This window comes from Lycium ferocissimum, unplaced genomic scaffold (genome assembly GCF_029784015.1).
Source record: "Lycium ferocissimum isolate CSIRO_LF1 unplaced genomic scaffold, AGI_CSIRO_Lferr_CH_V1 ctg45, whole genome shotgun sequence".
In the NCBI taxonomy this organism is placed as follows: Eukaryota; Viridiplantae; Streptophyta; class Magnoliopsida; order Solanales; family Solanaceae; genus Lycium; species Lycium ferocissimum.
In genome coordinates, this window is record NW_026725683.1 from 466,330 (window position 1) to 483,334 (window position 17,005).

General features: G+C 36.4%; 2 protein-coding genes across 4 annotated transcripts; one reads left to right on the plus strand and one right to left on the minus strand.

The window, feature by feature from the left end:
* Window positions 1-78: 78 nt before the first annotated feature.
* On the minus strand, window positions 79-8,866 carry LOC132044450 (cell division protein FtsZ homolog 2-2, chloroplastic-like). Of its 3 annotated transcripts, XM_059434928.1 has the most exons (11): window positions 8,625-8,866; window positions 8,304-8,339; window positions 7,944-8,028; window positions 7,013-7,720; window positions 6,497-6,796; window positions 5,733-5,823; window positions 2,465-2,589; window positions 1,798-1,890; window positions 972-1,037; window positions 722-853; window positions 79-616 (listed from the first exon to the last, which is right to left on the minus strand). In XM_059434928.1, the coding sequence occupies exons 4-10, from the start codon at window positions 7,628-7,630 to the stop codon at window positions 722-724; spliced, it is 1,425 nt and encodes a 474-aa protein (XP_059290911.1). In that variant the 5' UTR covers window positions 7,631-7,720; window positions 7,944-8,028; window positions 8,304-8,339; window positions 8,625-8,866; the 3' UTR covers window positions 79-616. The 3 variants fall into 3 exon arrangements, with proteins under 3 accessions (XP_059290911.1, XP_059290910.1, XP_059290909.1); XM_059434927.1 differs by lacking the exon at window positions 7,944-8,028; XM_059434926.1 differs by lacking the exons at window positions 7,944-8,028; window positions 8,304-8,339.
* A 4,852-nt stretch (window positions 8,867-13,718) lies between these two features.
* LOC132044422 (F-box/LRR-repeat protein At1g67190-like) lies at window positions 13,719-16,383 on the plus strand. Its single transcript, XM_059434899.1, has 4 exons — window positions 13,719-13,915; window positions 14,050-14,100; window positions 14,435-15,445; window positions 15,807-16,383. The coding sequence occupies exons 2-4, from the start codon at window positions 14,074-14,076 to the stop codon at window positions 16,050-16,052; spliced, it is 1,284 nt and encodes a 427-aa protein (XP_059290882.1). The 5' UTR covers window positions 13,719-13,915; window positions 14,050-14,073; the 3' UTR covers window positions 16,053-16,383.
* Window positions 16,384-17,005: the final 622 nt, after the last annotated feature.

Here is a 17,005-nt window from a genome sequence, read left to right on the forward strand (position 1 = left end):
CATTAAACTTAAAATGGTTATTTCGGCACAAATGTCTAAACTGGGGACAAGATGTAAATAGAAGCGCAAAAGCATCCCTTTTGTGCAAAAATCATCCTTTAATATCTTGCACTAGAAACAGCGTTCCATGTACAACTCATCTTTTCACAAATATATTGTTTCTATATCTCAACTTTGTAGTTCTCCCTAACAGTGGATAATCATCTTTTAACTAAAACAGAAAATGGCTTAAATCAGGGACTCCGTTTGGGTTGACATGAAGAAAACAGTCCTCCAACTCCAGACCAAATATAGTATATTTCCACATACCATAAGTGGCAAAAATAGAGATCGGACGCATTCCACATACCCTATGGATGAATAACTGATCCTAAAACACGCGTGCACACAGACACACACATCAAATATGTTAAAGAGTATACTCATGTATGACAAGGTTATCGACTGATCGTGCTCCATATCTTGCTGTAAAAAGCTCCAGCTTATACCAATGACTGCCAAAGAAGTGATATATACGGGCATGACTAGTGAAAAACTGAACAAGTATTAATGTATTAAAAATGGGTATCGGATAACACGTTCCCTGAGACCGTCACTATTTGAAGCATACCCGATCCTGTACATAGAAGACATTATCACATTAAGAAATAGAGACGAAACAAAGATACAATTATATAAAGGGTGAAAAACTTATATATATACAAGAAAAGCAAGGACTGACTTAAGCTCTAGGATAGCGAGAGCCCCCTTTCTTCCGAAGGAACTCAGGGATCTCTACTGAACCACCTTCCACGAAGGATGAAGGTCGTCGGTTAATTCCAAGGTTGGCATCTCCTTGTGCTAGTTGGTTTCCCTGTAACACCATTGAACAAATTATACAAGATGTCCACCTATACACAGGGTCGGCGTGAGTAGGATACATATATGACGGGTGCAGGCATATGCAAAGAGAACGTGGAAGAGAGGAATACCTGGAGGGGCCTTCCATCACTTTCTTCTTGCCGCTTAAAACCGGTGGCAATTAGGGTTATACTGACCTGCATCATGAGAATAACGACGTGAGTGAACATAATCCAAGATGAGTATTGGTCAAGGGTTCCGGGAAAGAGAGGAGTAATGAGAATTGAGAACTGACAAGTGACAAAATCCTCATGAATGCTGTAAAATTACTACAACCTATTTGTGTTTGCCATAAAATTAACATAGACAAGCATTTGGTGTGGAAAAATAAAAGCAATGTCACAACTGATGCATCTATTCATTGGAGCACTAATTATGCATCATCAAGAACAAGGCAATTTTATTTATGTTTAACAAATTGATTTTAGCAATAAGAAAGAAAGCCTTCCCTATACTTGGTCAATATTTGACTTCTGACCTGATAAGCTGTTTCTTGGAAGTTCTAACTTTGCATGAGAAATTCTTTCAAGTTGTTCTACTGTCTGACCAATTGCTTTTCTTAATTTCCTTTTCTTGTCCCTTGAAATTTTAAGTAGTATGCCTTCTCATAATTCCAAAGAATAATCTCAAAAGAAAATTCAGAATTAGATTTGCTATGCAAGAGAATTCGACTGCTAATGCTTTCTCTTAGTAAGGGAAATCAACCGTCCCTATCACTCACAGTAAAGTTTTTATGGTCGGAGCCTACTTTTATGCTGTTTCAAGTATTAGAAGCTTCTGAGAGTCAAAACCAGGTCCATTGTAATTTTTAAACATATAGATCTTTGCTAGTTATTTCAGCATAGCATCATCTTAACAAAAGCAATATTATCCTTGTGACAGGATATATTAATGTACCTGTCCACTTAATGATGGGTCTACCACAGCTCCAAAAATGAGGTTGGCACTTGGATCGACAAGGTCATATATAACCTCTGCTGCAGCATTTACCTAGAGAAGTGCCACAGGAACATGCAAGCGTAAGAGAAGACGTCAAAAATTGGATAAGTCATGAATTAACATCATCCCCAATGTGTCTACGAACATAAAATATTGTGATGCATCCGATTAAAGCCTAATTCCAATACACACATAGCTTCCTGCGAATTGTGAATAATGGTAATGCTTTGATTCCATAATTGGATGACTCATCTGACCATCACTATGTATAACATGAAAGGGATGCAATGATGAATTGTGGCTATATGAAATTTCGATTCAAAAGCAGTCATCACAGCTGAAGAGAGGTAGCAAATAGGGCAGACAGGTAGACCAGAAGCATAGGCCATCTGAATTTCTAGAGAAACAGCACTCATGCATCATTATTGTCTTTGTTCTTTTCCATTTCTAGAAAATAATCACTCTGGGAAATTAATGAAAAGGACTCATATAACTAATTATACACAATATGTTCAACATAGAGAATTTTCTTTATTAACGCCAGTAAAAACTTGCTAGTGAACAAAGTATTGTCTGCCTTATGTGAATAAGTTTTAGGGGTTGGCTGGGGGAGCTGGGCGGGTACCTCAAATAATGTTAAATCGCTACCACCAGTTATATTCCACACAATTCCAGTAGCTCTCTCTATGCCGATGTCCAGCAAAGGAGATTGAACAGCATTCAAAGCAGCATCTCTGGCTCTGGTCTTCCCTGCAATATCAACCCAATAATATCACATCTACTGTACACATTCTCAATACAAGTAATTTCTCTGGCAACAGGCCAACTACTTGAGACGTAAGAAAGACCGTGTGTGGCCATATATATATCTGGTATACTGATCTGCATATTGTTCTGTGTAACCTGCTACAACTCATAAGCTTAGCTGCTTTTTAATTTGATATATAATGCTTTTGGATCTTGGCCAAAACAAGGACGGAACATACATAAAAATACGCACTTTCAAAAAGAAGTAAAGGCTAGAAACCAACTCCAGCAGAGATCAAGCTTACAATCATTTCTGTCTGCAAACTAGGTTCATAAAAGACCCATATGAGTCAAGGAAGCCAAATATTTAATAATAGGGAAAACTATCACAGGATGGTCATAATGGCAAGTAGTCAACCACTCTTCTCCTAATTATGTCTCCTACTACCGTCATTTTATGCCCGTGATATTATCCACCTCTTTCACCACTTATATTGAAGACTCTCAAACTAGTATTGCAATGTAACCGTAGCCGCTCAGCGAAGGTTCTTACAGATGGTTTCTCTGCAATCTACTTCTGTTGGGAACTTCCTTTTTTCTTTTGATAACTCACTTCTATAGGAAAAATGAGGATACAATGCAGTGGTGCCGAACACAACTTCTAGAAAATGTAGTAGAAAAAAAAACAAACAAAAAATGGGAATGAGAGATTTGCTAGAAGAAATTTATGTCAATTGAATAAACCTTCGCAACTCGACTTTCTCCTTGTATTAAATATTTTAAAAGACCAAAATATAAAACCAGTAAAGGTTTGGGTCTTTCTATAGTAAATAGATGGATAACTTGCTGTTACATTCAGATACTAGCTGGCAGTCACAAACATCTGTCTGCTATCCCATATGAAATTTATCTTCTGAGTGCGAGATTTAGAGATGATCTAGTTAGAGAATCCTTAATTTGTTTTAAAAAACAAATTATCTATCATAGGAACGAAATGAAAGTAAATAGAGCAGAATGGATGTACACTATTCATTCATATAGCTGACCCAACTAGTTTGGGCCTTTGGGGTTGAGGCATAGTTGATTGATATCACATTATATCTTAGGCAGAATACAGCTCAAATTGGATCCTGAAACATCTTCAGAAATTGAACCTGAGCTCGTCTATTATTTTCCTTAATTTGGTAAACAGAGGTTATCTATAATCAACTTGGCAATGCAATTTGTTATAGCCTAAAAATACATCAATGGTTGCACTGTCAAACAAGAAGAAATGCACTGCTGAAAAGACTGTCTTGACAGCTTCCTTCTTTAATATATTTCATCGATATATCTCAGTCATCCATAACATTGTAAAATTAATATAAACACGTCAATGTACATTGTGGCGTGACAGGATGTGAGTTATGGGAGTGCATGTAAGTTTACGTTAGGTTATATGCATTTAACATCTGTGGAAAAGATACTACTCCATTTATCTTCACAAAAGATTGACTAGGAAAATATTGTAGTCCAGTGTTTGTCATTGCAGCTGGCAAAGACATTGTTGAAATTGGAAGGGGAAGATAAAAGAAATAATTAGATCAACAGAATACTTTCATTTCATATTTCCAACATTGCAGCCGTCTAGGTCACCAAGTATGCCATTTTTCTTTAACATTACTTCCGATTATATGTTTCGTCATCGGCTAAAGCGATTCAGGGAATTTAATAGCTCGCTAACATCTCAGGAAACTTTTTTTTGATAAAGAAGATCTCAGGAAACTTAACTCAAGGAACTGTAAGAAAATATTAGGATAAAAGTAAGCAAAACATGTGATTCGGTGGTCCACAATTGGGATTGCTATTCATTTAGGGAGGCTCCACTAGTCCAAATATTGAAAGGAAACAAGGAGAGTGGATATGCATATATTAAAGGGAAGGAATGAATGAGAGCACAAGTGATCTTATGATAACGTTCTTATCGAGCAACAGGCAAGCATAAGCTTAGGTTAGGTTTGTACCGAAAATACCATTTTTTGTTTATCTTGGTTAAAATGATGCTATCACGGAACTCTGAGATGGGTGATTAGATTTAGAACAACTACAACACAACGACTTTTGTTTGTTTAATCTCTTTTGACTTTAGCAACATTTGGGACATAAACTTCAGAAGGAATTTGCAAGATTGGGAGTTGGGTGAGCTCACTAATTTGTACAGTCTGCTAGAAGGTTGCTCAGTAAACCCTCACATCCCAGACAGTCTCAACTGGAATGGTTCAAGCAAAGGATCCTACACAGTCAAGGAAGGCTACAGCAGACTTAACATGACAAATGCTTTAACTGACCATTGGCCTTGGAAACTGGTCTGGAAGACTAATCTCCCTCCAAAAGTCAAATGTTTCATTTGGACAGCTCTTCTAAATGGTACTCTCACTCAAGACAATCTCAAGAAGAAGGGTATTCAGATAGCTAGTAGATGCTTCATGTGCCACCTTACAGATGAGACAGTGAATCACTTGTTCTTACATTGCCCTGTGGCAACAAACATTTGATCCATGTATAGTGCAGTTTTTGGTATCAGCTGGTCAACACCACTCACCCTAAAAGAAGCAGTTGCTAGTTGGAGTCTATGGAAAGTGGATAGATCCATCGAGAAAATCTGGCAAATGGTACCAGCCTGTATATTTTGGTGTATTTGGATGGAAAGAAACAGCAGGTGTCATGAAGGGATTTCAACTCCTAACTGCTCCCTGAGATCTAAAAGCTTACTGTATCTTTTTAGCTGGAGCAATCTTTCCCCTGTAAATGATGCAATTTCCCATTTAGATTTCATTAGTTCCCTCTCAATGGCTTAACAGCCTTGATTTTTGCTATAGGTTTTAACTCCCAGATCTTTCTTTTTTTTTTTTTTTTTTTTTGTGTTCTGGAGTTATCACCTACTTTTTTCTCTGTAACTTTCTTGCATCTACTTGATGATTTTCAATACAACCACTTACTTCATCAAAAAAAAAAAATAATGATATCAGCGGTATAGGTTCCATATGTGTCTCATAAGGCCATATCATCACATTCGTAGTCACCTTACATCTACGTAAAACTATGAATTAAACAGTAACCAACAAAGTGATGGCCCGACAACTAATAAAATAGCTTCCTGGACTTACCTGTAGCAGTTCCTATTCCCATCAACGAGGAACCAGCATTTGCCATAATAGCACGCACATCAGCAAAATCCACATTTACCAGTCCAGGAATCTGAATTCATGTAGATATACCGTGAATAAATAATACAGACTAACATATTCACCCACTTAACAAGAGCACTGGTTTAAAAGTGGATTCAGTCCATCCATAAGGAAAGAATAGATTCCTCTCACACTTACAAAGCGCGTATCTCAAATTGGATGTATATGTCAATCTTTAAAGCTATATTTCACAGCAATAAGCACTACAGTCTTATCAACTACTTGACGTCACCAAATTAAAAAACAAATTAAGATGCACTCCACTGGTAACAGACATGGATTGTTAGGATATAACAGAATAAACGACCACCAACTCTAGGTGAAACGGCAACGATTGCTAGCGTAGAATTGAATAAACGTTGATATTGCTAGCATAAAATTGAGTGAATGATGACCTCCCCTAGTTGAAAATGTTCAATTGCACAAACATGAAGATTAGAGAGAAGTTAAGCGTGAATTCCCCATGTAACCACAACAAGAAACCTCCTCCACCCCCCCCCCCCCCGCCTCCCCCCCACCCCCCCCCCCCCCCAAAAAAAAAAAAAAAGATATTGGACTGTAGTTAAGGACCAGTTACTAGATGTAAAATATGACTGAGAAAAGCCACTTAACTTCCAAGTTCTTGGCAAACAATGCAGAAGGCAGAATGGAAACAAAAGAGCAGGAGAACTCAGCATTCATACCGTAATTATATCAGAAATACCACGAACCCCTTGCCGAAGAATATCATCAGCCAGGTTAAAAGCTTCAGTTACTGGGGTTGATAAGGAAACAGCAGTCAGTAACTTGTCATTAGGAATGACGATTAGTGTATCAACATTTTCTCTCAAAGCTGCAATTCCTTCTTGGGCTTGAACTGCTCTTCTTCGTCCCTCAAAAGAAAAGGGAGTTGTGACAATACCAACAGTTAAGATACCCATTGACTTGGCAATTCCTGCAATTATAGGAGCCCCACCAGTCCCTGTTCCTCCACCCATTCCAGCCTGCACATAACATTTTCGAGCACATACAGAGGAGGATAATTAAATTAAGTAACGCCTTCTGCAAGACCAAAAATGTAAAGTAAATTTAATTCTGAATACAGCGATATGCAGATCTTCCGTATTTAACTTTTGCAAAGCTTCTGGATAATATACATTGTGATCAATAACATCAATACATTGTATTTAAAGTAACAATACAATAGAAGCAGAACTTACAGTCACAAAAACCATGTCTGCACCGCGAACTGCATCTTCAATAGCCTCCTTGCTTTCTTTGGCGGCGTTCATCCCTATATCTGGATTACCACCTGCACCAAGTCCTCTCGTGAGCTCTTGCCCTATTGGCAATCGATTCTCAGGAAACGCAGGTGACATCCTAATTGCCTGTATATCGGTATTCACAATCCAAAACTCCACACCATTCATAGCGCTCTCAATCATACGATTAACTGCATTTGATCCACCGCCTCCAACACCAACCACCTTAATTTTAGCCTCATTGAAATTCTTCAAGCTTGATTTGTCCATTAAGCTCTCAGTAACACTTCCACTGGAGCTTTCTTGTCTAGGGGTAGTGAAAGTATTGTTTCCTTCACCTTGAAGCATTGAAATTAATGAGTCTTTACTTTGGTAATTATTGAACCTATGTGAATTAGCTGCTGAACACTTGAACTGTGGATAACTTGAAATAATACCCTTTTGGTTAGCACCCAAAAATCCACATTTGTCATCTTGCATTTTCATAGGGCAAATTCTTCTTCCAAGAACAGTTAATACCCCATTACGCAACCGAGTATCGAGAGGCATAAAGACAGCTGATGTACAACTAGCCATACCCAAAAAGTTCCAAGAATCAAAAATCAACTTAACTTGATAATTCCCCAAAAATATGACAACCCAAAGTCCAAAATTTTCTTTCCGCACCTGCCAATTGAAAAAACAAGAGAACAAAAAACAGATATATAATCAGGGAAACTTGTGAAAGGGTTCCAATATCCATAAAAAGAAAAAAAAAATGACAAACACATTAAAAAGGGCAGCAAGAGGATAAAATAAACCAGAAAGGCAACAGAGAAAGCTGAAAACTGCATACATTACTAGCATTTTTTCTGAAACAAAGCAAACATTTCTAGATAGAACTGAAAACCTTCAAATTGCAAAAATTGTAGCAAGATTCTAAAAACAATGGTATAAATATGACAACCCCAAAGTCCAAATTTTTCTTTAAGCACCTGCCAAATTGAAAATAACAAGAAACATATATAATTAGGGGAAACTTGTGAAAGGGGTCCAATAATTCCCAAAAAAAAAAAAAAAAAAAAAACCCACATTAAAATGGCAGCAAAAGGATAACATAAACCAGAAAGGCAAGAAAGAGAGCTGAAAACTGCATACATTACTAGCATTTTTTCCTGAAACAAAGGAAACATTTCTAGATAGAACTTAAAAACTTAAAATTGCAGAAATTGTAGCAAGATTCTAAAAACAATGGTATAAATATGACAACCTCAAAGTCCAATTTTTTCTTTAAGCACCTGCCAAACTGAAAAAAAACAAGAAAACAAGAAACAGATATAATCAGGGGAAACTTGTGAAAGGGCTCCAAATATCCATAAAAAGAACAAAACCCAAAGTGAAAAACACATAACATAAACAAGAAAGGTAACAGAGAAAGCTGAAAACTGCATACATTACTAGCATTTTTACTGAAACAAAGCAAACATTTCTAGATAGAATTGAAAACCTTCAAATTGCAAAGAGAATTAGCAAGATTCTAAAACAATGGTAAAGCCATTAACTTGAGGAAGAAAGAGAAAGAAAATGGTACCTAGTAGAGTTGTAAGATTCTTGGAAACAAATATAGAAATATAAGCAGCATTTACAGTGAGAGAGTTGAATTTTTTAGTAGGCTAGAGCTAGGGTGTTGCAAAACAAAAGAAGGGATTTTTGGGTGTTTGTTACTATAGTAGTGCTGCTAGATTTTGGCAAGTTCTGTTTCTTTTTTGTTAGTTTTTGGTGCCATTTTTTGAGGGAGTGTTGAACCCCATTTCCCAATTTGATAAATATCTACACATTCTTCCAAAACTTTTTGTTAAATCATTTCACTAGAATTGCTTGAGAATCACCCTTAACTTTACTTACTTCTTTTTCTCTTTTTATTTATTGTAGTCAAAATCCATTTCTGCTTTTGTGTTTTGGTAAATAAATTTAGTATTAGCTTCTTTCTCTTTTTTTTTTTTTTTTTTTTAATTGATAATCATAAGATGGTAGAAACTTATTTGCGCATCAAATTTTTACACTAAGCTAATAAATATGGTCCTAAGATAAGATATTTGTGCTGCGTATATATTTTTAGAACTTAATTATATTTAGTGATATGAATTTACTTCGCCTTATTAATTCTTAAAGTTAATTATTTAGTTTGATTATTGTGCAAATGAAAATTATATATTTCTTATAAACTTTCATAAAAGTGTGTGTGTATATATATAATTTGTTCATTCTTACTTTCTATTTTATATTGATCATCTCAGTTTAATAGATTTTCATTACTTGGTTATATCCTCATATTTTGAAACATACTTTACCTCCTTAAATATTTTCAGATTTAAATTTCATAGTACTAGTTTGACCAGTTCAATATCATTGAATATAGAAAATCATAAGTTAAAATAGCTCGACCTAGTAGTCGCTTATCATTTTAATAGGACAAATAATTAGGCTTGGTTCGGCTTATCGATTTTCGGCTTTTAAGTGTATTAATCCGCTAGCCAACCGATAAGATATCGGTTGGTTCATATCGGTTGGCTCGCTATCGGGTTAACAATTATCGGGCGGTGTATCGGCTAACTCTAAGAGACAATGAAAATTAAAATCACAAACATGTGATCCAATTTCTACCGAAATCTTTGTAATTATCAACGTTTTATGGGCAGCAGCCATTGAGACAATACTCCATATCGTCTCTTATAGCCTTTCGGACAGTAGCCGCTGCACTCCGTAGAATAGTCATTGCCACTGTAAAGGCAAATTGCCATGAATATTACTATTAACAAAGTGACCATTAACACATGACTAGCGTTTTTCTTTGCCATGAATCTCTCTTTCTATTTCCCTTGACAAAGGTGAATAGGATACTCAATAAGCTTTATATTAGGATACTCAATAGGCTTTAGATTTAAGATTTAAGATTTACGATGGATACTTTATATACATAGGGGATAAAAATGTAAATATGATAAGTCTTAACGGGTTAAGGTTAACCCGATAAGGAAATTGAGTAATCCGCCCCCGCACCGATAAGTCGTTGACTATAAAAATTTAATCTGTTCACCAACCGTTAATCCGATAACCCATTACCAATAAGCCAATTTTGCGGTTGGGTTATCGGTTACGGTTCGGTTTTGAACAACCCTACTCTGACCTAAAGGAACAGAAAACATTTTGATTGATTGACAATTAGAAACGCATATTGTGTCAACAATTTGTATTAAGGAAAAATAAATCACATGTTAAATTTGCTTGGTATAAACACTTTATGCGTATAAGTATTTTACCTTAAACCCCATATTATTATATGAGGTTTCTAATATAAATGGTTTTATGTTTAGTTTTGAAATATAGAGTAACTCTTCAACTTCATATTGGAATTTTACTATATAAATTATCTAAATGTTTGATCGTGTTGTATTTGAATGATACGCAATAAGACCTCATCATACATAATGAAGGTTTGAATCTTAATTAATTTATTTTTATAGTCGTGGGTGTCCAGGCCAGCTTACGCATACCTCGACTAATTTCACATGATGCGTGTCTAATAATATCTCAATTGGTAAGTATGGTTGTTTTGTATGTCTGAAATGGTTGTTTTGTATGTCTGAATCTTAATCAATCATGTCACGACGCAGACTAGAGGGCCATGACGGGCACCTGGCCTTACTTGTCGAGTACCACCAAACATACATCCGTAATGTAATCACAAGCATAGGTGGGCCATTAGGACCGCCATGAGATAACCTGCTGACTCACAAAAGTAATAGATTGAAATAACACAAGTCCGTACGGACATAACTGCATAACAAACTGGACATACTGGACGGGCCGACAAGGCTGTTATATACACTATGTAATAGTACATAAGCTGACAAGGCCATACAACATGTGACTGTACATAACTGTCTACAAGCCTCTACTGAAGTACGATATAACGTGGTCGGGACAGGGCCCCGCCATACCCATGCATATGCATATATATAACCATACAGAGTTACAAGGCAACTCCGGAACAAGTGGAGTGCAACAATATTGTCTGCTGAGCTGATATCCTACTGAGTGGGTCGTCAACCTGTATCTCAAGACCTGCGGGCATGAAACGCAGCGTCCGCAAACAAAAGGACGTCAGTGCGAATAATGTACCGAGCATGTAAGTCATGAGGAGCAACATAATAAAGACATGAAGGTAATATGAGATAAAAGAGAGTTAACCTGTACATCTGAATGCCTCTGAGGGTGTATGACATGCATGCTTTCTTTCAAAACATATACATATATATAAGCCACACTGTGGGGCTGCATCATCATCATTAAGCCACTCTTTGGGGCTATCATCATCATACTGTACCCAACTGCAGTGGTGTGCACAATAAGAGTAATACCCGGCCGATTATAGCGCGGCTCGGTGTCATAAAATAGATACATACATACATACATATACATACATATACATACATACATACATATACATACATACATACATACACATACATACATATATATATATATCGGAGTGACGTAAGGTCGTTGCGCCTCCAATTAACGTTATGGAACTAGCATCATCAACGTAACTTACTTTCAAGGATCAATGAATCATAAGATGACATAAGAACCATCATACGGGAACAAGAACATAGTCTTCTAACACTTCCTAAGAATAGAGCTATTATGGATATCGTTCGTTACGTTTGGTTCATTTTGATCATGCCAAGAGAAAGGAATAGCCATAACATACCTTAATCCCACTGAGTGCTTAATATTTTTAAGCAATCCTCCAAACGACTCAATCTACAATAGCATAAAGAGGTTCATGATCAATGCTAAGTAGAGGTTAAGCTCTAACTTAAGTAGCTCGTCTACGTAAATTCGGACAGCATCTCTCCTGTAACAAGGACTTCATTCAATACCACATAACAGCAACGACAACCAGAGCAATCCAGCAAGCAAGGACATTAATAACAAGACACCATGTAACAACAAGAAATTATATATATCTCACGGCAAGCGACAAGCTCGGATTGAATCCCTTTTGAACCCTCTAACCCCCAAAGGTATTCATTCATTAACTTAACAACATGTCCAACATGATATTTAGAACAATTGGAGGACTTCCAACCTCCTATTCATCTCCTAATTCACACTCAAACAGCCCAACAATCCAACAACAACCACAACTTTCCATTGTTATGTTGTCCTTTCTCTTCTTATTCACAATACTAATAGCAAGTTCGGCATGTAGAAAATATATTCATAATAAAAAACATCATAAAGAAGTCATTTTCAAAGGTTTACAACCATTTAAAGTTCATGGAAACAACCATTCTAAAACAGTCCATGAAGAACAATAACATCTCAAACTATTTCAAAGTCCCCTCTTGTAGTATCTTGCTCAAATAATGCAACCAACATACAAACAACTTCAGGAACAGGCAGTAGAGTATTATACATACCTAACCAGTAGCAATTACTTTAAATTTCAGCCAAACACAGCTCACAACAATCCAACAACATCAATAATATTCACTTTTAACAATTATACTATACTTCTCTTCATCCAAACCACCCAAATCAATACCAGTAAAAGCTTAAGCACAACAAGGGGAGTATTATACATAAAGCTTAAGCACAACAAGCGGAGTATTATACATACCTTATACAACAACCAAAACCTTCAATCCAAACTCCTCTTAGCTTATACCAACCCTCAAAGTCACCACAACACCATAGAAGTGTTGTTCTTTGTTAAAATTAGCTTTTGATGGTGAAATATGGTATAATCTCTTTGGAATCACCTTGAGACCTTAGAAATATGTTAGGAGGGTTTGTGGGAGGTGTGAGAAGTGGTATGAGTTGAAAATGAGTCAAAAGGAAGCCTTGAACCGATTTAAAACACAACTAAGTTAGCCACCGCCATAGTGGGTCCCAAAATGGGGTGCTTATGCAGTCTCGCGAAAATGCAAATATCTCTATTCCGACGTCGCATCGATGAACAGTATAATGCGTTGGAAACTAGACGGTATAATGCGTTGGAAACTAGACTCGTAGTCCTTTAATTTGGTGGGTGGAACACCCCGTAACTTCAAGTATATTGGGAGAAAAGCTTAGTGACATTAGACCCAAATTTTAGCAAAATTTATGAACGTAACTTGTGATAACTTTTGCCGACTTTTGTTTTACAACTTACTTGACTTCAAAACTTAACATATGAATATTATATGATTCAAATACCTTAAAACACGACCTCCTTAACATATTAATCACTCCTAGTTTTACCCCGAAAGTACGGGTTATAATATCTTTGATTGTTTAACCCCCAAACTTTGTGGTACATGCTTAACACTTGTTTAATACCTCCCTTAGCCTTGTCAGGGTTTCATGGCTTCCCCGGACTCAGATTAGTATACTTATGATACGAACGATGTGAAAAATTTTGAGATGTAACAAATCAAATCTCAATTATCAAATTAATTTTTCTTTTTCTCAATCATTTAATGTGTTTAAATAGATCCGAATAATGAACACCTATAATAAAGTCTAAATTTTAATATTAATAAAATAAAAAAGAAAGGAGTAAGCTTTTTAGAAAATACATACAATAAGGACTATTTATATAGTAGGGACCAAATTGATCCAAATCACATACATTAAGGACCATTTTGATCATTTTCACCTTTTTGTGGCACAAAACTTTGCTACTTGAAACGTTGGAGGGACTGACGTGGTTCTCACGTGTATTCCTTCTTTGCACACAGCACACCACTCACTGTGTGTCTGTGCTGCCAATTGATTGCCTCATCGATCCATTCTTGATTTTGGGGCGTGATCTTAACCTTCATTCTTGTTGTAAGTTTTCCAAATTCTTGAATTTTTTAAAATCTCCTTTCATCACATATGTCATGTTAGTATTGTTTTCTCTATGAATGTGTTAAGAGAATCTTGAAAAAAAATTAAAATTTTCTTTGATCTTTTGGTTGCAGGATGGGAAATTTGATGAAGTATTAATGGGATTGTTACCTTTCCCCAAAAAGGTTAAATCTTTTTGAGTTTTGAACTAAGTTATGGTGAAATCAAGAAAATCTGTCATTGTTGAATTTTAATTTTTTGGGTCACTAATTGGGTCGCTTGATAGTTTTTTGGTTTATACCTTGAAGATTGGTCTGTGATTTACTGTTTGAACAGTGTGGTTTGAGTTGTTTTCATCTGCTTTTGGATCTCAATTAGTTATTGAGATAATCGTGCCTGGATAATGTAGCTGTGAAGTTTGGAGGTTTTAGTCATTTAGTGGTTCAGTTGGATTTGTTAGGTTATAGGATTTTTTTTTTCTTCTGGGGGACTTTTGATTTGTTATTATTCTGTATGAAGGCTATGGAGCACCTTCCTGTTGAGGTGATTGGCAACATATTGTCCCGTCTAGGAGCTGCACGAGATGTTGTGATTGCATCTTCTACTTGCCGTAAATGGCGAGAAGCTTGGAGAAATCATCTTCACACGCTCACGTTTAATTCGAATGACTGGCCTCTTTATCATGAGCTCACAAGGAGCAGACTAGAGATAATTGTAACCCAAACAATTTTCCAGACTAATGGACTTCATTGTCTTTCGATTATGATGGATGATGTGGACGAGTTCTCTGCTGCTCCGGTGATCGCTTGGCTAATGTATACGAGAGAAACCTTGCGTGAGTTACACTATAATGTTAGGACTACCCCTAACATTAATATACTCGAGATATGTGGTCGACAGAGACTCGAAGTGTTGGCTCTGGCACATAATACGATTACCGGTGTAGAACCTAGTTACCAAAAATTTCCTTGTTTGAGGTCTCTTTCACTTAGCTATGTCAGTGTATCAGCTTTGGACCTCAGTATATTTCTCACAGCTTGCCCGAAAGTTGAGGTCTTGAGCCTTATAAGTCTGGATATTGTTATATCTGATCCACATGCCTCGATGGAGCTGAATACTAACTCTTTGAAAGATATCTATGTTGAAGCCATTAGTTTGGATAAAATCATTTTGGAGGCTGATAGTCTTGAGAAGTTGCAGTTAAAAGATTGTACGCTCGAGCTCTTTGAGCTTGTCAGTAAAGGGAAGTTAAGACTCCTTAAGATCGATGATGTTAGTGTTATCCATCTTGATATTGGTGACAGTGCTGAGAATCTTGAGATTGTGGATGTCAGCAATTTCACGATCATGTGGTCCAAGTTCCATCATATGATAGCAAAATCATCAAAACTGAGAAGACTAAGGCTATGGGCGGTTGTGTTTGATGATGAGGTTGTTGATATCGAGACGATTTCCTCTTGCTTTCCTCAATTAAGTCATCTCTCCTTGAGCTATGAACTAAGAGAGGCAGCGATTCAGTATGGATTGCAGGTATGGGTGTCAAATGGAGGGGTTGGGCTGAATTTGGGCGGGTCAAAATGGGCTAAAGCTAAAAAGTGGGTCATAACCCAAACCGCCCAATTCTTATTAAGTTTTAATTTCTTTGTTTGTTCTTTTTTAGTACCTAATAAAACTTTCTTTTTCTTTATTATGACTATATATAACATATTTTAAAAAATATCTTTTTGAAAATATTTTGACAAGATTTCTCATTAGTCAATTTGGGGTACATATCAGCCCAATTTTTTGAAATGGGTTGGGCTAATAAATGGGCGGATCAATGACTAGCCCAACTTGAACGGGTTGGGCGGGACATGTTTTCATGGGCTAATTTTACCACCTCTAATTGCAGGGTTCTTTTCAATTGGAAAATGTGGTTGTATTGGAGCTTGGTTGGACAGTGATTAGTGACCTTTTCTCACAATGGGTAGCAGGGCTATTGCAAAGATGCCCTAATCTGAGAAAGTTGATAATTCATGGAGTTGTTTCAGAAACCAAAACACATGAAGAATGTGAGACATTAGCCAAATTCACATCCTTTATTGTAAGGCTAATGAGGAAGTATTCGAAGATAGATGTTCAGTTTGAATATGACTAGATTCGAGCAACTGCACCTTGCCTTGGAATTCACATTTTTGTCAAATGTCAATAGCTCAAGGAGGTACACGATCATTTGTGGTGATTGTTTCTGTTATTACCTGGATACCATGATGTTCCCTTTTTAGTTAAAGTTGCGCTTCAGCATTGTAACTTACCTTACCCCTACTCTTTCTGTTCAAGTTCACATAGTGTTCACAGTTGTGGTTATTCTTATTGTTACTAGGTTAGTGTTTTGACGCACTCCATTCCTAGTGAAAGAAAAACTTCTTCTTTTTCTCCTGCTTTTCTGTTTTATATCTGGTTGTAATGAAGTTTAGTCTTTTGGTCCATGTTTTAGCTTTTCTATTATAGACTGCATTAATTCAACTACATACTCGCTGAAGAAACGAGGAAAAGAACACTGACATCTAATTGATCTTTGGCAAAAGCGCCATCCTTCTTATAATCAGATCTTTTTTCTATTGCATCTTTTAGGATGCTTTAGGTTAATTTAAGGTGAAATGTGGAGCCATATGTGCCATAAGTTAATCATTTCATCGGACCTTTTCACTCCACTTGCTATAGTACAACTTATGAACGTGTTGTATATTCTCAGTAGGGTGGTTGTATTTGATGAGTGACAATGCAGAGTTTATAAAATATGATAAGGAGGGAAATATCCTTAGTGAAGATGAGAAGTGATATTCCAATTATTTTTGCTTTTTGACCTTCTTTTTGTTTGATAGAGTTGTGTTCACCTTCTCCTTTGTGTGGTACTCTTTTGTTTCTGACCCTGTTTAGTGAAGAATAGAATTGGTGAATTGTATTTCAATTAAGTTTGCTCTTTGACCTGATCATGCTGAACAGGAAGTCAACTTTCTCGAATTACATCCACTCCATTGCAGGAGGAACATTGTGCTTCATTTTTAACAGGAGAATGAACTAAGGCAATGAATGTGCTTGTAGTCTAAC